The 23060-nt window shown below is 45.7% G+C and overlaps 2 protein-coding genes across 2 annotated transcripts in view; one reads left to right on the forward strand and one right to left on the reverse strand.

Annotated features, from left to right (window-relative positions):
• psmc3ip (PSMC3 interacting protein) overlaps window positions 1–18622 on the reverse strand; it is a 29907-nt gene extending 11285 nt beyond the window's left edge. Inside the window, exons 1-5 of the mRNA XM_078424557.1 lie at window positions 18479–18622; window positions 12581–12681; window positions 11794–11883; window positions 8622–8733; window positions 4906–5051 (exon numbers count right to left, since the gene is read on the reverse strand). Coding sequence (XP_078280683.1) covers window positions 4906–5051; window positions 8622–8733; window positions 11794–11883; window positions 12581–12681; window positions 18479–18503 — 474 coding nt within the window. The 5' untranslated portion in view covers window positions 18504–18622. The remainder of the gene's footprint in view (window positions 1–4905; window positions 5052–8621; window positions 8734–11793; window positions 11884–12580; window positions 12682–18478) is intronic.
• A 578-nt stretch (window positions 18623–19200) lies between these two features.
• The window catches only part of tubg1 (tubulin, gamma 1), a 53523-nt gene continuing 49663 nt past the window's right edge, over window positions 19201–23060 (forward strand). Inside the window, exons 1-2 of the mRNA XM_078424419.1 lie at window positions 19201–19276; window positions 19538–19579. Of these exons, the coding sequence (XP_078280545.1) occupies window positions 19201–19276; window positions 19538–19579 (118 nt within the window). The remainder of the gene's footprint in view (window positions 19277–19537; window positions 19580–23060) is intronic.

The raw sequence follows: 23060 nt of genomic DNA on the forward strand, positions 1-23060 counted from the left end.
TCTGCATTTTCCCAATATCCCTTGATTCCGTTAGCCCTAAGAGCTAAATCTAACTCTCTCTCTCTTGTAAACGTCCAGTGAATTGGCCTCCACTGCCTTCTGGGGCAGACAATTCCAGATTCTCTACAAATTAGCCCTAAAGTAGTTGATTAGGTAACAGATAAAGAAGTGCAGCTGTAGCAGAGCGGCATTGGAGACGTGAAGTGCCTTGGTGAGTAAAGTGTGAGTCTTTGGCTAGAGAGTCTTTGGCGAGGGGGCTGAGGCAAGGAGGCTACACTTGATTCAAAACTTGTGACATTTTTTGTCCACTGAAGAAATGGCAGGCAAGTGGGTACAGTGTGTTTCCTGCAGGACGTGGGAAGTCAGGGACACTGCTGGTGCTTCTGGAAACTACACCTGCAGAAATTGTGTCCAGGTGCAGCTCCTGAATAACCGTGTGGGGGAACTTGAGCAGCAGTTGGATTATCTCAGGACCATCCGGGAAAACAAGAGTTTCCTGGACAAGACCTTCAATGAGGTTCACACCAAGGATACAGGAAGAGTGAAGGCGGGTGACTATGAGAAAGAGGAATAAACGTGGAGTGCAGGAAACCCCGGTGGCTGTACCTACTGAAAACAGGTACACCCTCTTGGGAGCGGATGACATGGCAGGATTGAGTGGTAGCCAGGGCTGTGATTCCAACCCTGGTGCTGTGAATCAACAGGCAGGCCATAGTGGTGGGAGACTCCATCGTCAGAGGCGCAGACAGGAGATTCTGCGGCAGCAGGCGAGATGCCAGGATGGTGTGTTGCCTCCCTGGTGCCAGGGTCCAGGATGTCTCGGAGCGGCTGCACGTCATCCTCAATAGTGAGGGGGAGCAGCCAGAGGTTGTTGTGCATGTTGGCATGAATGATATAGGTAGGAAGAGGAAGGACGTTCTGCAACAAGAATTTACGGAATTGGGTGGTGGACTGAAAAGCAGGACCTGCAGGGTAGTCATCTCAGGATTGCTTCCAGTACCTCATGCTAGTGAAGGCATGAATAGCAAAATAGGGGAAATGAATGTGTGGCTGAGGAGTTGGTGCAGTGGGCAGGGATTCAGACCTGGATAATTGGGATCTCTTCCGGGGTTGGGGTGACCTGTATAAAAGGGACGGGTTGCACCTAAACTGGAGGGGGACCAACATCCTAGCGGGAAGGTTTACTAATGATACACTGGAGGGTTTAAACTAGATTGGCAGAGGGGTGGGATCTCACACAGGACAGAGGCACGTGAGAGGCTAAACGTTGGTATGGAGGGTGGTGTGGGAAAGCTTATTGGACAGAATAGGCAGGTGAAAGGCGGAGAGTGAGGAAGGAAGGTTGACGGGTAAGGCAGATGAGCTTAGGGAATGGATAGGTATGAGCGACTGGGACATTGTAGCCATGACTGAAATTTGGTTAAGGGAGGGGAAGGACTGGCAGCTCAATGTTCCGGCGCACAGGAGCTTCAGGAGAGACAGGGGTGAGGGAAAAAGAGGAGGGGGTGGTTGCATTGTTGGTTAAGGAGGATGTCATGGCTGTGTTCAGAGGTGACATTACGGAAGGTTCGTCTGGTGAGGCTATATGGGTGGAGTAGAGGAACAAGAAAGGGATGATTACCTTGCTGGGGGTGTATTACAGACCCCCGAATAGTCAACGAGAATTAGAAGAACAAATGTGCTGGGAGATTGCAGACAGCTGCAGGTCAAATAAGGTTGTTGTAGTAGGGGATTTTAACTTTCCCAATATAGACTGGGAAAATCATAGTGTGAAGGGTTCAGATGGGATGCAATTAATCAAAAGTGTTCAGGAGAGTTTTCTTAAGCAGTATGTGGAGGCCCCCACACATGGGAGGGCAAAGCTGGATCTAGTATTGGGAAATTGGGAAGGGCAAGTTAATGAAGTGCCTGTGGAGGAGCCTTTTAAAAACCAGTGACCACAGTTCGATTAGGTTTAAAATAGTTATGAATGGGGATGGAGAGGGTCCACGTCTTAAAATGCTCTACTGGGGTAAGGCCAACTTTGAGGGTATGAGAGAAGGTCTTGCTCAAGTTGACTGGAGCAGGTTATTTGAAGGGAAAGAAGCATCGGCAAAGTGGGGTGTTTTTGGACGGAGGAAATTGGAGCAGTCACTGGAAATGTCTTGAGAGCAGTCAGGGTTATTGTCGAAGAAGTACTGAAGGTACTGTCATGTTTGAAGGTAGAAAAAACTCCATGGCCTGATCTGCTATATCCGAAGACATTGTGGAAAACTCGAGAGGAAATTGTGGGAGCCCTGGTTGAAATTTACGAGTCGTCCTTAAATACAGGAGAGGTGCCGGAAGACTGGAGGGTGGCAAATGTTGTGCCTCTTTTTAAGAAGGGCTGCAGGGAAAATGCTGGGAACTATAGGCCGGTGAGCTCAACATCTGTAGTTGGTAATTAACTGGAGAGTATTCTGAGGGATAGGCATTTGGATGGGCAAGGGCTGATGAGGGATAGTCAGCATCGTTTTGTACGTGGGAGGTCGTGTCTCACAAATCTGTGATTTTTTTTGAAGACGTGACCAAAACGGTTGATGAGAGCAGAGCTGTAGATGTTGTGTACATGGATTTCAGGAAGGCATTCGACAAGGTTCCGCATGGTAGGCTGCTCTGGAAGGTTAGATCGCATGGGATCCAAGGAGAGATAGCTGAAAGGATAGCAAATTGCTCCATGGAAGGAAGCAGAGGGTAATGGTGGAAGGTTGCTTCTCAGACTGGATGCCTGTGATTAGTGGTGTGCCTCAGGGTTCGGTGCTGGGCCCGTTACTGTTTGACATCTACATCAATGATTTGGATGAGAACATACAGGGCACGATTAGCAAGTTTGCTGATGATACAAAAGTAAGTGGTTTTGCAGACAGTGAAGATGGTTGTGAACGTTTGCAGCAGGATCTGGATCGATTGGCCAGGTGGGCGGTGGAATGGTTGATGGAATTTAATTTTGTGTCGTCATACACAGTGAATGGTAGGCCTCTGGGTGGTGTTGTAGAGCAGAGGGATCTAGTGCAGGTGCATGGTTCCTTGAAGGTCGAGTCACAAATAGAAAAGGTGGTCAAAAAGGCTTTTGGTACTTTGTCAAGCTTGAAAAGGTTCAGAAGAGATTTACAGGGATGTTGCCAGGGCTAGAGGGTGTGAGCTATAGGGATAGGTTGAGTAGGCTGGATCTCTATTCCATAGAGCGCAGGAGGATTTGGGGAGATCTTATAGAGGTAGACAAAATCATGAGAGGAATAGTTCGGGTAGATGCACAGCGTCTTTTGCCCAGAGTAAGGGAATTGAGGACCAGAGGACATAGGTTCAAGGTGATGGGGAAAAGATTTAATAGGAATCCGAGGGGTAACTTTTTACACAAATGGATGTATGGAACAAGCTGCCAGAGAAGGTAGTTGAGGCTGGGACTATCCCATCGTTTAAGAAACAGTTAGACAGGTACATGGGTAGGACACGGTTTAGAGGGATATTGACCAAGCGCTGGCAAGTGGGACTAGTGTAGCTGGGACATTGTTGGCCGGTGTGGCCAAGTTGGGCCAAAGGGCCTGTTTCCACATTGTATCACTCTATGACTCTGTTCACAACTCTTTGGGTGAAAAAGGTTTTCCTTATCTCAGTCCTAAATGGCCTACCCCGTATTCTGAAACTGTGACCCCTGGTTCTGGACTCCCCCAACATGGGGAACATTTTTCCTGCATCTAGTCTGTCTAATCCCTTAAGAATTTTATATATTTCTATAAGATCCCCTCTCACCCTTCTAAACTACAGTGAATACAAGCCCAGTCGACCTATTCTTTCATCATATGTTAGTATCGCCATCCCGGGAATTAACCTGGTGAACCTACGTTGCACTGCCTCGATAGCAAGAATGTCCTTCCTCAAATTAGGAGACCAAAACTGCACACGATACTTCAGGTGCGGTCTCACCAGGGCCCTGTACAACTGCAGTAAGAACCTCCTTGCTCTTAAACTCAAATCTTCTCGCAATGAAGGCCAACATGCCATTAGCTTTCTTCACTGCCTGCTGTACCTGCACACTTACTTTCAGTGACTGATGTACAAGGATACCCAGGTCTCGTTGCACCTCCCCTTTTCCTAATCTGACACCATTAAGATAATAATCTGCCTTCCTGTTCTTGCCACCAAAGTGGATAACCTCACACTTATCCACATTATACTGCATCTGCCATGCATCTTACCAACTCACCCAACCTATCCAAGTCACCCTGCAGTCTCATAGCATCCTCCTCACAGCTCACACTGCCACCCAACTTTGTGTCATCCGCAAAAGATGAGGTACCCTCCATGACATTAGTGCAATACACAATTAGAAAAAATACATACAAAAATCCATGATAGTGCAAGAGATGTTCCATAGTGTTCTGATGTCAAGATGGGGTTACGCTTGTGCAGGTTGGTTCAAGGATATGACATTTGTAGGAAATTAACTTTTCCTGAACCTCTTAATGTGGGACTTCAGGCTTCTGAACCATCTGTCCAATGGTAGCAGCGAGAAGTGGACCTTGTCCAGATGGTGGGCATCAAGGATAAATGCTACCTCTTGAGGCAGCGTCTCATGTCCATGCTTACAATGGAGGGAAGGGCTGTGACCATGATGAAATGGACTGAGTGCATCATTTTCTGCAGCCTCTTGTATTCCTGTGCATTGGTATTTTACAGGTAACTGCTGGTATCACTGCCTATTGCAGGCCTTATCTTTCTCCTTCTCACTTTCTCTCAGGTGCTTTTGGTTTTTGTACTTCACTTCCTCTCACTATTGGACAAATGCAAAATAGGGCTAGCCCAATATGATGGACATGGTGGGCCAAAGGGTCCGCTTCCGTGCAGTGCAGCTCTCTGCCACTAAATTACTCAGAATAACAGCTTCACCTGCTCTTTATCTTCTGGGGTAACATGGTTGCTTGCAGATTTAATCTTCCACAGTTTCTCCCGATACAAGGGACATTCTTGCTTTAATGCTGCGATTTCCACTGACATTTCTTGGGTTGTCATCGAGTTATTTAGCTCTTTAAGTTCTAATTCAGATACAAATGGAGGTTAATGTCCACTTCAATATCACAAACTAGATATAAAAATAAACTCTATTATCATTGCTTCATAAAGAAAGGGACAATTACCTCCTGCTGCAGGCCCCATAACAGAGCCTTTTATCCATAGTAGATAGATCACAGGACAGAGGTTTAAGGTCAGAGGGGAAAGATTCACTAGGAACCTGAGGGGCAACTTTTTCACTCAGAGGGTGGTGGGTATATGGTATGAGCTGCTACAGGAGGTAGTTGAGGCAGCTACTAAAACAGTATTTAAAAGACACTTGGACTGGTACGTAAATAGAAAAGGCTTGGAGGAATTGGGACCAAATTGGGTAAATAGGACTAACTTACATGTGGCATCTTGATCAGCACGAACGACTGAGCCGAAGGATGGCTGAAAGGATCATCAAAAACTCTGGCAACAATTGATATGGAAGGTACTGAGCACAGAGTGGATTAGACAACCTAGCCGTTTGTCAAAGAAGCCTGATGTGCAGGATCTAAAATTGAGGCAGGCTTGAATTATGGAAAAGTGACAGTGCTGATAAAGAGGAACCATTTGCATTGGTTGGAATGTGCTCATCTTTGGGTATAATCTAAAAATTAGTGCGAAGCCTTTTAGGAGAATTTGGGAAAAGTACATATAAACAGGTAAATAGCTTGGAAGTCTCGCCCGCAAATGTAGCTGTGCCTCCTGTTCATTTTACATCTGCAATTGCAATCTGTTAATGTACATGAAAAGGCAGGGTTGGGTCATGAATCTGCAGTCTCTTAAATTCAGGATTTATGGTGACTATGTTTTAGTTATGACCTCTAATTTTTGATTTCCTCACCAGAGGAAACATTTTCTCTTAATCTCATTTATAAACCCCTTTCTTCTCATCAGCACTACAGAAACCTTCTCTAATAGAGCACCCCCTCAATACTGGTATCACATTTCAGGATATTTTTTGCAACCTCTACACCAATTCCATTTCTAGGAATGCAATTGGCAGAAAAGATTATTACTAAGATAATCACCTAAGATAATGCTGAGTTAAGCCACAGCAAACAACGTAAAACATTGAGAGGCTATGGACAACTCCAATCCAAACAGTAGTGGCAACATTGGGCACAATTTAAATCAGGAAAATAGAGCTGCATATAGAATAATACAATAAACATAGTGGACTTTAATCTAGTGGACATATTAACCATGCCAACCAAATGAGCAATAATAATGTGCAGGATAAATTTATGGAGTGTTTTCTAAATCAGTATGTTGAGGAACCAATGGAAGAACCAAATAGGAAACATCAAATTTACATCTAGTATTGTAGAATGAGAAAGGATTAATGAGAAATCCAGTAATTAAGGAACCTTAGAGAAGAATAAGATGGAATTTTAGATGTAGATTGGAAGTAACAGTGTGAAATCAGGGTATTGACTCTAAACAAAGCAAATTATGAAAGTATGAGGTATAAATGGACTATGGCCAATAAATGTACATAGTACTAAATGAGTAATGGCCTACATTTAAATAATTAATTTACAACAAATATATATCATTTTAAGACAAAAATATAGAAAATGTTTCTAATTGTCACTGACAAGAACAGTTGAACAGCATTAGATCAAAAGAAAAGCTCAGCTTATCAATAGACACAAAATGTTGGAGTAGCCACAGCTTATCAAAATCTATTTTCATAACTGAAAAGCTCCTTCTCAGACCAAGCATAGACTAGGTGACCATTCCGCTGAACACATGCACACTGTTCACCAAGGCCTTAAGGATAGCGGAGTGAGGGGGTATGGGGAGAAGGCAGGAACGGGGTACTGATTGAGAGTGATCAGCCATGATCGCATTGAATGGCGGTGCTGGCTCGAAGGGCTGAATGGCCTACTCCTGCACCTATTGTCTATTGTCTATTGCCTGATGGATCTCCGGGTTACTAACGATTTTACCTTCCCTTTCCATTCCCGACTTTACTGTCCTTAGCCTCCTCCGCTGCCAGAGCAAGGCCACACACAAACTGGAGGAATAGCACCTCATATTCTGCTTGGGTAGCGTACACTCCAACAGTATAAACATTGAATTCTCCAATTTTACATAGTACTCCCACCCCCTCTCTCTTTCCTGTTCCCTCCCACTGCAGAGTGCACCCTGTTCCTCCCATCTCTCTCCCCAGCAGGCATGCGAGTGAGGTAAAAAAAAAAGAGGAAAAGAGAGGAGCACTTGCCCGAGGAAGACAGTGGGGGTTAAAAAACTGTAAAATCTTTGAAAATTTACAAACAAAATTACCCTCTTTTAATGCATTTCAAACGAACATTACAAAATAATGTGAATATGTCACTGTATACTACTATCATTTTGAAGTAAATTCACACATCAATTGATAATCAGCCCAAAAAGGTGGTAATTGGCTCTTCTGTTGTGTTATATATTTTAACCCCATCTTAATTAATTTAGTTATATAATCTTGCATTTAAATTTAATATTTACTCACTACAGTTCCATCACTGATTTTCTGGAACTCTTGGTTCCAGAGCTTTGCTGGTTTATTCAGCCGGCCAAGGAAGTCGGCTATGGGGATAGATGTGCCGGCTCCAGCTGGGCTGGAGTTCCAGAGCTTTGCTGGTTTATCCAGCTGGCCACGGAAGTCGCTCGGCGATGGGGATAGATGTGCCGGCTCCAGCTGGGCTGGAGTTCCAGAGCCCCAGCCGCAGGTTGCAAATTCAACCCACTGATTGGCTGTGGAAATCTCGATGAGGTCGAGATTGGCTGCCTTGCCCAGCTTTGGTGCCTCATTTTTGGGGAGACGTTCTGGGCATGGGGAATTTCTCGCGGAACCCCTAGCGACCTCTAACAGAACCCTAGTGTTCATTACAAGTCTATACATCGTTTACTTTTTAAAAATTCCGATTCGATTTCTCCGTCGGTAAACGCGATTTTGGCAAAGTGAAAAACGCAGATATGCTGCAATAAGCACGGCAAATGGATTTAAAAAACATGAAAATGCATGCCTAGTCACCCTGCCCCTTTCCCCTCCTTCCTAAACATCTCCCATCCCATAGTTCCTTATTTCCCTTTTATTCCTCCCCCCTATTTCCCAACTGTTCCCTTCAACCTATATTTTGATTGCACTCCCAGCCTTTGTCACTTACTCCACCAAACTGCCAACCAAACCCCTCTCACCTGTATCTACCTATCACTTGCCAGGCATTGTCTGTCTCCACCTCTCTACCCACTATTCCACCAGCATCTACCCAAAATGTTGCCTGATCATTCCCTGATGCTGCCAGAGCTGCAGAGTTCCTCCACCACTTTATGTAGAAGTAAAAGGCCAATGCTTGAGTCATTGTATCACCTTGTGCTCTGTGTAATAATTGATTAAATGACACTCATTTATAAATATTGGCTCACGCAACGTTTACCTCACATTCCTAAACTACTACATTCGGACAGAAAGCATATTCACCATCTTGATATTCGCATCCCACCTGTAGAATTCTTCAAACACAGCCTCCTCATCCCACACTATGTAATTTTATTCTCCACCTTAATCCCCATTATACCTGCTTCCATTTGACGACAGCTCTGTTGAAGGTTTTGAAGCTTTTCACTCTGTTCACCTATCTGTTTATCTAGTGTCTTCAGATCAGCTTCACCAACAACTGTAAATTGTCCCTGGAGGGAATCAGACAACAGTCAGCCATAAACAAAGGGCACAATCATCCACTAGACTAAGATGCAAAGATGATCATCAGGATTTTTCCTGTGATAGAGCATTTCAATATTGAGGAGAGATTGTAATATGGGTTTGATTTCCGTGGAGCAAAGGATGAATGAATTAAGGTATACCAGATTATGAGGGGAATAGATAGGATAGATAATGACAATCCTTTCTCCTAGGAATGGTATCCACAACCAGAGAGCTTAGAATTAGAGTGATGCAGAACAAAAACTTTGGCCTGACTCATCCATGCCAACCAAGATGCACATCCACATCACTCCCATCGCCAGGATATTAGTTCCCAAATGTTCAGGTACAACCTGTCCCTCTTGTACATGTCACCTCTGCCTCGTAAGAGATCTCAATGGTTCGAAACTGAATCCCTGCCCACACCAACTCCATCACACATTCATCTGTCTTCTCTTCCTACTCTTACTCTCACTGGAATGTGGCTCCGGGCACAATCCAGAATTTACTATCCGACCAAAAACTATCCCCCCACCCTCCCAATCTCTTCCCTGTGCCCCACCTGGACTTGCACCAATTTCTCCCCTTTCCCCTCTATTCCTATTTCTGGCTTCACAATTCGCACTTCTATTCTTGTCTGACACCTTTTGCCTTTTCATCTCTGGCCTTTGTCCAACCATCTGCCTGTCAAAACCCATCTATCCCTCATCTCTATCGGCCTATCACTTGCCAGGATTTGCCCTCTCTCCCCTCTTCCAACTTTCTCCTCCATCACCACAATCAGTCAGAAGGGTCCTGACCTGAAATGTCACCTATCCATCTCGAGAGATGTTGCCTGATCCGCTGAATTACTCCAGCACTTTGTGCCTTTTTTTGTAAACTATCATCAGCAGTTTGTTTCTCCACTATCCTTGAAGATCTGCTTTTTAACCTTTTGCTTAGCTCGCTGTATTCCCCCCAAAGGACCTCATCCCTTTTCCTACCAATGTCCTTTGTGCCAATGGGCACAACGACTTCCAGCTGCACGCACTCCCACTTAAGAATCTTCTGCAGCCGCTCCGGAATATACTCAACTCAGCGTCCAGGAAGGCAACACAGGGTCTTGACCGGAAAAGTCACCAATTCCTTTTTTCCAGAGATGCTGTCTGACCCGCTGAGTTACACCACCTTTTTGTGTCCACTATCCTGGAGACCCTGTTGCTGCCACAGAATCTCCTGTGTGTCCCCTAACTAACGAGTATCCTATCACTATTGCTCTGTCTGTGACTCTCACTATCGCCCAGTTAAGAGTTATCTAGTTATTGATTCTCTTTCCCTGGGAAAAAGACTGTGCATTCACCTTATCTAAGTCACTCATGCTTTTAAACATAGCACAAAAAGTAAGGAAATTTGTGTTTGGTAGATTATTTCTTTGTTGTATCAATGCTTCTTGGCAATAAATCTTATACCGTTGGAAAGCCTGTTTATTTCCCTTTTAAATGGTGCCACATTTGTAAGGAACATGCATTTGTGGGATGAGCAGCAGAGCTGAGTATGTGGGTTGCGCCCATGAAAAATCTGCCAAATCTCTGCCAATGTCAAACAGCTTATTCTGCCATTGACTCTTGTTCGGTGTTGTTTGGTGGATTGGACGATTGAAGTCTGAAGAAACAAGACATATTGGCAATTTAACAATTTATTCATTTAATAAACAGGAGCCTCAGTAGTGTGTGGAAGAACCATACACAGCCACAACAGCCTGGCACCTCCTCCTCATGCTGGTCACCAGCCTGGTCACACACTGTTGTGGGATGGCATCCCATTCTTCAACCAGCATTTGTCGCAAGTCAGCCAACGTGGTTGTGTTGGTCACTCTGGCACGAACAGCACGCCCAAGCTGATCCCACAAGTGTTCAATGGGGTTGAGGTCAGTACTGCTGGCAGGCCATTCCATCCTCTCCACTCCCAAATTCTGGAGGTAGTCTCTGAGAAACCCTGCTCTGTGGGGGCGAGCATTGTCATCTTGGAGGATAGAGTTCGATCCCAGACTGTGGAGATATGGGATTGCCACTGGTTGCAGAATCTCATCTCGATATCTCTCTGCATTGAGATTGCCTCCAATGATGACAATCCTCGTTTTTCCAGTGAGCGAGATGCCGCCCCACACCATCACACTGCCTCCACCAAAAGATGTTACTCTATCAGGCACCTGATTGTCAGCACCTGGGGGTACCAGAAGCTCAAAACAAGAGTCAATAGCAACAGCAGAATAAGCTGTTTGGCATTGGCAGAGAAGATTTGGCAAATTTTTCATGGGCGCAACCCATATACTCAGCTCTGCTGCTCATCCCACAAATGCATGTTCCTTACAAATGTGGCACCATTTAAAAGGGAAATAAACAGGCTTTCCAACGGTATAAGATTTATTGCCAAGAAGCATTGTTACAACAAACAAATAATCTACCAAACACAAATTTCCTTACTTTTTGTGCTATGTTTATATACCACTCACAGGTCACCCATCAGTTTTCTACTCTCCGTGGAATAAAGACCTTGCTTGTCCAACAAGATGGACACAAAATGCTGAAGTAATTCAAAGGGACAGGCAGCATCTATGGAGAGAAGGAATGGGTGACCTTTCGGTTTGAGATCCTTCAGACTAGAGTCAGGGGAAAGGGAAACAAAAGATATAGATGGATGTAGAGAGGTACAGAACAAATGAATGAAAGATATGCAAAAAAGTTACAATGATAAAGGAAACAGACCATTGTTAACTGTTTGCTAGGTGAGAACGAGAAGCTGGTGTGACTGGGGGATGGATGGAGGAATGGAGAGAGAGGGATGGAGAGAGAGAGGAAATGCAGGGGTTAGAGAAATCAAAACTCACACCACTGGTTGTAAGCTGCCCAAGCAAAATATGAGATGCTGTTCTTCATCTAATGCTGCCCAAACTCTCCTTATAATCCGGGCACTTTTGGAAATGTTGGTTCCATGCTTCCTATCCGATGCTATCTAAAGACCAGCCCAAATACTGAGCCTGACATATAAATCAAATATCATTTTCTCACCTGATCAGCAAAGTAGATTTTCTGTTTCCCATATACCTTTTCTTTTATTTTCCCATCTTGTGCTAGCTGCTCAAGGGCTTTCACTGCAGCCTGCCACAAAAGATTCGATGAAAGAAACTGTTACCATAACAAAATACTGTTTTAACAGGTTGCAACATTTACCCCACAAATCATAATAAAGGACACCAAATAAATCAGAATATAACTTTTGCCACTAATGCATTCCAGCTGCTCTAATGCCAGTCCACATAACGTAGGTTCACGAGGTTAATCACTGGGATGGAGGGACTGTCATATGAGGAAAGATTGGAAAGACTAGCCTTGTATTCACTGGAGTTTAGAAGGATGAGAAGGATCTTATAGAGATGTATAAAATTATAAAAGGACTAGACAAGCTAGATGCAGGAAAAATGTTCCCAAATAGTCAGCCGCTTTGTCCCATAACAGGGGGACAAGATGGTGAAGGGGGCTTTTGGCCTCAGTAAAGGCATTGAGTGCAGAAGTTGGGATGGTATGTTGCAGTTGTTCAAGACATAGGTGAGAATGTACTTAGGAGTATTGTACTCAGTTTTGGTCATCCAGCTATAGAAACAATACCATTAAGCTGGAAAGAGAACAGAAAAGATTTACAAGGATGTGGCCAGGGCTTGAGGAACTGTGTTTCAACGATAGGTTGGGCAGTCTTGGACTATTCTTTGGAGCATAGGAAACTGAGGGATGATCTTATACAGGTACATAAAATCAAACAATCAAGGGACTGCCAAACAGTAACACAAAACAATCTTACCGTTTTCCCGAAATGATGTTCTTGCTGGAGATTCCCAAAGATATCCTGCGCACTGTAGGGCCGATTCTGGTCAGTTAAATACTTTAAAATAATAGGCAAAGCTAAAAATAATACATCAAAATATTATACAATATTATTGAAGGGAATTATTTACACCCACAAGCGTCTTATTTGGTTGTCTTATTACTTTTTGGGATTTGAGTACATATGCTCCAAGGTCTCTATGTTGCTCAAAACCTCTCAATATTCATCTATTGTGCATTCTTTTGTACTGTTATGCCATATCAAATGCATTTTTTACTTCTATGAATTAATTTGCAATTGTTATTTTTATACCCATCAAACATGTTTGTAATAGGACAACAGTGCGAGAATAGTTCAGTGGGTCAGGCAGCAGCTCATCTGGATAGGCAACGTTCTGGATTGGCATCCTAGTTCAGACTGAAGAAACATTGTTTACCACGTTCTCCTGAAATGCTGCCTAACCCATTGAGTTACTCCTGCACAATGTCTTCTTTTGTAAACCAGCATCTACATGTCCTTGCTTCGGAGTTTGTTAAGATAGACACAAAATGCTGGGGTAATTCAGCGGAATAGGCAGCATCTCTGGATAGAAGGAATGGGTGACGTTACGGGTCAAGACCCTTCTTTAGAATATCTTTCCGTAAACTAGGACCTTCTACGTCTCAAACAACCATACTGATTTTGTATGACAATTAAGCCATAAGCATTCAAATCCTAATCTTGACACACGCTGCCAAGTAAAATCAAGTAAAGGAACTAGATACTCAACTTCCAGGCCCATAGACTGCAATCAGTGAAGATAGGCGACAACTATCTTCCATGATAATTCTCAACACCTGTACTCTGCAAGGATGCATTCTTGGCTTTTTACTATATTCCCAATACACTCACGACTGTGTCTGAATTCTGCCAACTCTATTTACACAATTTGCAGATGACAGCAGTGACGTGAGCCAAATCTTGAACAATGACAGGACAGAGTTTCGGAAGGAAGGAAATATTAGGAGGGCTTAGTAACATGGTGTCAAGATAATAACCTCTCCCCGAATGTCAGCAAAATAAAGGAGCAAGTCATCAACTTCAGGAAACGGGAGAGTACACACCCCAATCTCATCAATGGTACTGAAGTGCAGAATGTCCAGAACTTCAAGTTCCTAAGCCTAAATGTTATCAGCAATCTGATCTAGTCCAACCATAATGATGCAGCAACCAAGGAAGCACCCAATGCCACTATGTCCTCAGAAGACCTACAAAATCCATTATATAGTATCATAGAGTCATGCAATGCAGAAACAGGCCCTTCGGCCCAACTTTCCCATGTCGACCAAGATGCCCCTTCTACGCTAATCCGACCTGCCTGCGTTTGGCCCATTTCCCTCGAAACCATTCGTATCCTTGTAGTTATCTAAATGCTTCTTAAATGTTGCCATAGTACCTGCCTCAACTACCTCCTCCGGCAGCTTGGTCCATACACCCACCACCCTTCGTGTAAAAGAGTTGCTCCTCAGTTTCTTATTAAATCTTTTTCCTCCCCACCTTAAACCTAAGTCCTCTGGTTCTCAATTCTCCTACTCTGGGAAAAATACACAGACCAATCAAGGATAGTCTGAGAGTCATTAAAAAAGTTGATATTAGTTCAACACTGCTCTCTGGTTGTGGTAGGATGATTCAGTTGCCTGATAACAGCTGGGAAGAAACTGTCCCCAAATCTGCAGATGTGCTCTTCTATACCTTTTGCCTGATGGGAGAGGAGAGGAGTGAAGGAGTGGCCAGGATACAACTCGTATTTGATTATGCTGCTGGCCCTGCCAAGGCAACATAAGGTATAAATGGAGTCAATAGAGGGGAGGTTGGTTTGTGTGATAGTCTGGGCAGTGTCCACAATTCGCTGCAATTTCTTGGGGTCTTGGATGGAGCTGGTCCCAAACCAAGCTGTGATGCATCCTGAAATGGGGTTTCTATGGTGCATCTGAAGAAGTTGGTGAGAGTTATAGGGGACATGGGAACTTCCCTAAGCCTTCTAAGGAAGTAGAGGTGTTGGTGTGCTTTCTTGGTCGTTGCTTAAATATGAGTGGTCCAGGAGAAGTTGTTAGTGATATTGACTCCTCGGAATTTGACATTTTCAACCATCTCTACTTCAGCACCGTCAATCCAAACCAGGGTATGGGTACCGCTCTGCTTCCTGAAGTCGATCACTATCTCCTTTGTCTTGCTAACATTGATATAGGCCTAACTTGGGCAGGTGGGACTCAAGTAGATAGGGCATGTTAGTTGGCATAGGCAAGTTAGGCCAAAGGGCCTGTTTCCACCCTTTATTTTAACCTAATCAATGCCTTGGATTGAAGAAGAGACTCGACCCGAAACGTCACCCATTTCTTCTCTCCAGAGATGCTGCCTGACCTGCCGAGTTACTCCAGCTTTTGGTTTACGCTTGGATTTCTGTTGCAGTGCCAACTTAGAATCAAACTTGTCACATTCCCCCAGGATCCAAAATATTTAAGATATTTAATACAAAGGAAAGCAGATTTCTGGAAAAACTCAGCAGGTTGAACATCAAGTGTGAAGGGAACTTGTCGATGTTCCAGATCGGAACACTGATTCAGATTTTGAACTTTACCATGAGAGATATGGTGAAATACTTTCTTAAAACCACAGAATTTACAGATGACTTTGTTCAAACTTTGGAGCTCATTCAGTTAAAAACAAAACTGCCAAACCAGCTAAATTTAAAGGTCATCGAATATTATGATGGGTGACCTTTTGGCCCATCATCTGTGTTGGTCAAACCTAACTAACCTCAGTTTACCAATGTTTTGTCATGCAACTCAGCTCTTGGAGTACAGCCAAGCACTGCTTCATGTCAAGTGTTTTAGACAATAGACAATAGGTGCAGGAGTAGGCCATTCGGCCCTTCGAGCCAGCACCGCCATTCAATGTGATTATGGTTGATCATTCTCAATCAGTACCCCGTTCCGGCTTTCTCCCCATACCCCCTGACTCCGCTATCCTTAAGAGCTCTATCTAGCTCTCTCTTGAATGTATTCAGAGAATTGGCCTCCACTACCCTCTGAGGCAGAGAATTCCACAGATTCACAACTCTCTGACTGAAAAAGTTTTTCCTCATCTCTGTTCTAAATGGCCTACCCCTTATTCTTAAATTGTGGCCCATGGTTCTGGACTCCCCCAACATTGGGAACATGTTTCCTGCCTCTAACGTGTCCAACCCCTTAATAATCTTATACGTTTCGATAAGATCCCCTCTCATCCTTCTAAATTCCAGTGTATACAAGCCTAGTCGCTCCAGTCTTTCAACATATGACAGTCCCGCCATTCCGGGAATTAACCTAGTAAACCTACGCTGCACGCCCTCAATAGCAAGAATATCCTTCCTCAAATTTGGAGACCAAAACTGCACACAGTACTCCAGGTGCGGTCTCACTAGGGCCCTGTACAACTGCAGAAGGACCTCTTTGCTCCTATACTCAACTCCTCTTGTTATGAAGGCCAACATTCCATTGGCTTTCTTCACTGCCTGCTGTACCTGCATGCTTCCTTTCAGTGACTGATGCACTAGGACACCCAGATCACGTTGTACGTCCCCTTTTCCTAACTTGACACCATTCAGATAAAATTCTTACCACCAAAGTGGATAACCTCACACTTATCCACATTAAACTGCATCTGCCAAGCATCCGCCCACTCACACAACCTGTCCAAGTCACCCTGCAACCTCATAGCATCTTCCTCACAGTTCACAATGCCACCCAGCTTTGTATCATCTGCAAATTTGCTAATGGTACTTTTAATCCCTTCATCCAAGTCATTGATGTATATTGTAAATAGCTGCGGTCCCAGCACCGAGCCTTGCGGTACCCCACTAGTCACTGCCTGCCATTCTGAAAGGGACCCATTTATCCCCACTCTTTGCTTTCTGTCTGTTTGCTTTCTGTCTGTCTGTTTTATTGGCATATGCTCCGAAACGGAACAATGAATTTCTTACATGTAGTAGCAGTACAGATATATAAACATAGTACTCTGTAAACAGACAAATAAATAAATAATAATAGTGTAAAGTCAACATTAATGCCCCCAAGTCTATATAGCTTGGAGCCAATTCAGAGGTTGTCGTGTTTAACAGCCAAATGGCTGTAAGTTGTTTCTGCATTCTCCGGATTTCCCTTTAATCTCTTCCCTCTGGTTTTTGAGTCCCGTTCAGAGAAATGCATCCCTCCCATTTCACACTCGCTTCTCCCTCACTCTCACCCTGATAAACCACCACCACCCCCCACGCTCCACCTTCCCCTCCCTCACTATCAACCCTCGCTCCCCACCGAGTCAGCATGGGCTTATGAAGGGGAAATCATGCTTGATAAATGGGTCTCTTTCAGAATGGCAGGCAGTGATTAGTGGGGTACCGCAAGGCTCGGTGCTGGGACCGCAGCTGTTTACAGTATACATTAATGACTTGGATGAAGGGATTAAAAGTAACATTAGCAAATTTGCAGATGACACAAAGCTGGGGGGCAATGTGAACTGTGAGGAAGATGCTATGAGGTTGCAGGGTGACTTGGACAGGCTGTGTGAGTGGGCGGATGCATGGCAGATGCAGTTTAATGTGGATAAGTGTGAGGTTATCCACTTTGGTGGTAAGAACAGGAAGGCAGATTATTATCTGAATGGTGTCAAGTCTGGAAAAGGGGATGTACAACGAGATCTGGGTGTCCGAGTGCATCAGTCACTGAAAGGAAGCATGCAGGTACAGCAGGCAGTGAAGAAAGCCAATGGAATGTTTGCCTTCATAACAAGAGGAGTTGAGTATAGGGGCAAAGAGGTCCTTCTGCAGTTGTACAGGGCCCTAGTGAGACCGCACCTGGAGTACTGTGTGCAGATTTGGTGTCCAAATTTGAGGAAGGATATTCTTGCTATTGAGGGCGTGCAGCGTAGGTTTACTAGGTTAATTCCCGGAATGGCGGGACTGTCATATGTTGAAAGACTGGAGCGACTAGGCTTGTATACACTGGAATTTAGAAGGATGAGAGGAGATCTTATTGAAACATATAAGATTATTAAGGGGTTGGACACGTTAGAGGCAGGAAACATGTTCCCAATGTTGGGGGAGTCCAGAACCAGGGTTTAAGAATAAGGGGTCGGCCATTTAGAACGGAGATGAGAAAAAACCTTTTTCAGTCAGAGAGTTGTAAATCTGTGGAATTCTCTGCCTCAGAAGGTCGTGGAGGCCAATTCTCGGAATGCATTCAAGAGAGAGCTCGATAGAGCTCTTAAGGATAGCGGAGTCAGGGGGTATGGGGAGAAGGCAGGAACAGGGTACTGATTGAGAATGATCAGCCATGATCACATTGAATGGCGGTGCTGGCTCGAAGGGCCAAATGGCCTACCTATTGTCTAGCCCTGACACCCCCCCCCTCCCTCACCCTCACAACGCCCCCTCCCTCACCCTCACCCCCCCCCTCCCTCACCCTCACCCCCCCTCCCTCACCCCCTCCTCACTCACTCTCACCCTCCCCCACCCTCACCCTCCCCTCCCTCACCCTCACACCCCCCTCCCTCACCCCCTCCTCACTCCCTCACCCTCACCCTCCCTCCCTCACCCTCACTCCCTCACCCTTACACCCCCCTCCCTCACCCTCACACCCCCCTCCCTCACCCTCCCTCCCTCACACGCCCTCCCTCACCCTCACACCTCCCTCCCTCACCCTCACCCCCCCCTCCCTCACCCCCTCCTCACTCACTCTCACCCTGCCCCCCCCCCCCCCCCCCCGCGCTTCCCGTCCCTTCTCCCCTCGCCCGCTCCACCTCTCCGCACAACTCCGGCAACAAGCTCAGCAAACCCATCGTATCCTCATGGAAACCCACCAGCACAATCCTTCTGCTTGCTCATCGCGCCCCCACGCCGAGTGCGACAGCGACAGCGACAGCGCCAGCGACAGCGCCGGGCCGCGGAGGGACAGACAGACAGACAGACAGACGGACGGGCCACCCTCGTCCCGCCTTCCGCTCAGCACATGCGCAGAAGAACGGCGGGCCTTGCGCCGCCCGGGAGGGGAGTGACGGGCAGAGAGTGGCGCCGACTGAGAGGGGAGTGACGGGCAGAGAGTGGCGCCGACTGAGAGGGGAGTGACGGGCAGAGAGTGGCGCCGACTGAGAGGGGAGTGACGAGCAGAGAGTGGCGTCGCCCGGGAGGGGAGTGACGGGCCGAGCCGAGAGTGGCGCCGCCCGGGAGCGGAGTGACGGGCCGAGCCGAGAGTGGCGCCGCCCGGGAGGGGAGTGACGGGCCGAGCCGAGAGTGGCGCCGCCCGGGAGCGGAGTGACGGGCCGAGCCGAGAGTGGCGATGAAGCCAACGTTCCTCCCGAAATACTTCAACTTGATCCGCTCAGCGAGCGGTTCAAATTGAACCATAATTGTTGCCAATCAACCTCTGCGGCTGAAAACAGAAACTTTGCAGATACTGGGAATGTGAATTAAAAGCAGAACATGCCGTAGAGGCTGAGAAGGTCGGGCAGCGTCTGTGGAGAGAGCGAGTTAATGTTGGCGTTGGAAGACTTCAGGAGAAAAGAGTTGATTTTAAGTTTGAGAGATGGATGGACAGAACAAAGGGAATATCTTTGAAAGTCTTCAATCGTCTGATGTTTTGGAAGCCAGAAATTTGAATTGTTAGTTGAGAGAACATAACTGTCCCCTCAGTTCAGCCTTGCCATTCATTATGATCATGGCTGATCTGCTCCAGATCTCTGCTCTTTTGTGCCAGTTCACCCTACTCCTCAGTTCGTGCAAAAATAGTTACCTCCTCTGATTTTGTTGAGTGATCTCGCCTCCACAACCTCCTTAGCAGATTTACCACTCTGCAAGTTCCTATGCATCTCAGTTTTCATTAACTGCCCCCTGGTAACTATGTCCCCTCCTTTGAAATTCAGTTGTTGGAAAACCACAAAATCTACCTTCTCACATCCCCTTAGGTAAGATTTTTCTTTTACAAAATTTATTTCCAGGTACAAAATTACAGTGAAAACAGAGGAGACATGTATCTAAAAAAGCCTAGCAGAGCTGGTTCTCACCCTCAACAACTTCTCCTTTGACTCCTCCCACTTCCTCCAAACCAGAGGCGTAGCTATGGGCACTCGCATGGGCCCTAGCTACACCTGCCTCTTTGTCGGGTACGTCGAACAATCCCTGTTCCAGACGTACACTGGCCCATCCCTGAACTCTACCTCCGCTACATCGATGACTGCATTGGTGCCACCTCTTGCACCCATGCAGAGAACTCACTGACTTCATACACTTCACCTCCAATTTCCATCCTGCCCTTAAATATACCTGGACTATCTCCGACATCTCCCTTCCATTTCTGGACCTCACCATCTCCATCACAGGAGACAGACTAGTGACGGACATTTACTATAAACCCACTGACTCGCACAGCTATCTGGTCTACACTTCTTCCCACCCGGTCCCCTGCAAAAAGTCTATCCCCTACTCCCAATTCCTCCGTCTACGCCGCATATGCGCCCGGTATGAGGTGTTTCACACTAGGGCTTCCGAGATGTCCTCGTTCTTCAGGAAACGGGGCTTCCCCTCCTCCATTATAGATGAGGCTCTCACTAGGGTCTCTTCTACATCCCGCAGCTCCACTCCTGTTCCCCCTCCCCCTCCCCCTACTCGCAACAAGGACAGAATCCCCCTCGTTCGTACCTTCCACCCCACCAGCCAGCGGATCCATCATATCATCCACCAACATTTCCGTCACCTACAACGGGACCCCACTACTGGCCATATCTTCCCATCCCCTCCCCTCTCTGCGTTCCGCAGAGACCGCTCCCTCCGTAACTCCCTGGTCCACTCGTCCCTTCCTACCCAAACCACCCCAACCCCGGGCACTTTCCCCTGCAACCGCACGAGATGCAACACCTGTCCCTTTACCTCCCCCCTCAACTCCATCCAAGGACCCAAACAGTCTTTCCAGGTGAGACAAAGGTTCACCTGCACCTCCTCCAACCTCATCTATTGCATCCGCTGCTCTAGATGTCAACTTATTTACATCGGCGAAACCAAGCGCAGGCTCGGCGATCGCTTCGCTGAACACCTGCGCTCGGTCCGCATTAACAAAACTGATCTCCCGGTGGCCGAGCACTTCAACTCCCCCTCCCATTCCCAGTCTGACCTTTCTGTCATGGGCCTCCTCCAGTGCCATAGTGAGGCCCACCGGAAATTGGAGGAACAGCACCAAATATTTCGCCTGGGCAGTTTGCAGCCCAGTGGTATGAACGTCGACTTCTCCAACTTTAGATAGTCCCTCTGTCCCTCCCTTCCCCTCCCCTTCCCAGATCTCCCTCTATCTTCCTGTCTCCGCCTATATCCTTCCTTTGTCCCGCCCCCGACATCAGTCTGAAGAAGGGTCTCGACCCGAAACGTCACCCATTCCTTCTCTCCCGAGATGCTGCCTGACCTGCTGAGTTACTCCAGCATTTTGTGAATAAATCGATTTGTACCAGCATCTGCAGTTATTTTCTTATATATATATCTAAAAAAGGAATATGCATAAAGGCATCAAATCAAAACATTGTTTCTTTCATCTAAGCAGTGTTCAAGCCCCTGCAGTGCCCAGTGGTCTCAGAAAGCAGCCAAGGTGTTCACTTGTTTAGTTTATGTCCCCTTACCCACAATAATCAGCAAGCAATTGGAAATAGGGCTCTGTCATATCACCACCACGGGTCCTGCTTTGTCATTTAATAAGATCTCGGCAACAAATCCACACTCCTCTGTTCCCCATAACCATACACTTGTCTGTATGCATACAGTTAACTTCAACTGCTTTGAACTAAATGAAATAGATAAATTTAATAGATGAGAATAGAAAGTTGCAAAGACCAGATTATTAAATGAACGGCCTAAACTGTGGCAGGTGTTCTGCTGAAGGGTCTGCCACCCTGGTGGTCAGTTGAGGAGTAGGCTAATGTTAGAAACGAGGACTCTTTAAAAAAAAAAATGATAATAGCCATATATTGAAAAAAGCTTCAACATTTTTCTAGAGCAAAATAAATTGCTGGAGGAATGTCTTGTCCTCAAGTGATACTACCTGTACGTAGAGGATGACAATCACAAAAGGAAACATTGGTCCCTTTTTAAGTTGAAATACAGAATTAATAGTGAGGAATCAAACGATTTGTACTATATTATGTTTTTTTTGCACGATGGCTTCTTTTATTTATGAAACATTTGTTTATTAAACTGTTGAGTACTGTTATACTGCTGCTGCAAGAAAGAAATTGTTGCCTTTCTGGACATATAATAATAATAATAATAATAATGTATTTTATTTATATAGCGCTTTTCATATACTCAAAGACGCTTTACAGAGATTTAGAGAACATAGGGAAATTAATAAATAGATAAATAAGTAAATAAATAAACGAACAGAGAAAGGAGACAGAAGGTGAGGTGACCTTCAGTGGTTGAAGGCAGTACTGAACAGGTGAGACTTCAGCGATGTTTTGAATGTGGTGAGTGTGGAGGAGTCTCTAACGTTTTGGGGTAGTGAGTTCCATAGGGTGGGAGCAGCGATGGAGAAAGCCCTGTCCCCCCAGGATCTGAGTTTGGTCCGGATGTGGGGGGATAGGAGATTGGCAGCAGCAGAGCGGAGGGTGCAGGTGGGAGTGTGCCTGTGGAGGAGGTCGGTCAGGTAGGATGGGGCCAGGTTATGGAGGGCTTTGTAGGTTATGAGGAGGATTTTGTACTGGATTCTCTGGGGGATGGGGAGCCAGTGGAGTTTATAAAGGACGGGGGTGACAATATGACAATAAAGCGTACTTAACTCTTGAAACCAAAAATGCAAGTTAACCATGGAGCAAATGAGGAACCGACAATAATATGGTGAGCCTAAAGTTTATGTTAAGCAAATTGAAGTCAATCTTTGGCACACTGGCATTCATCAGCCAATGAATTACGTATAGATGTTGGAATAGAATCATAGAAAATGGGTGGAGTAGGCTATTCAGCCCTTTCGATCCAGCATCACCATTCAATGTGATCATGGCTGATGATCCAAAATCAGTACCCCGTTTCTGCTTTCTCCCCATATCTGTTGATTCCATTAGCCCCAAGATCCAAATCTAACTCTCGAAAACATCCAGTGAATTGGCCTCCACTGCTTTCTGTGGCAGAGAATTCCACAGATTCACAACTCTCTGGATGAAAAAGTTTTTCCTCATCTCAGCCCAAAATGGTCTACCTGGTTCTGGACTCACCCAACATCGGGAACATTTTTCCTGCACCTAGCCTGTCCAATCCCTTAAGAATTTTATATATTTCTATAAGATCCCATCTCATCCTTCTGAATTCCAGTGAATATAAGCCCAGTCGATCCCGTCTTTCATCATATGTCAGTCCCGCCATCCTGGGAATTAACCTGGTGAACCTAAGCTGCACTCCCTTAATAGCAAG

The sequence above is a fragment of the Rhinoraja longicauda genome, chromosome 29, assembly GCF_053455715.1.
Source record: "Rhinoraja longicauda isolate Sanriku21f chromosome 29, sRhiLon1.1, whole genome shotgun sequence".
NCBI classification, from domain to species: domain Eukaryota; kingdom Metazoa; phylum Chordata; class Chondrichthyes; order Rajiformes; family Arhynchobatidae; genus Rhinoraja; species Rhinoraja longicauda.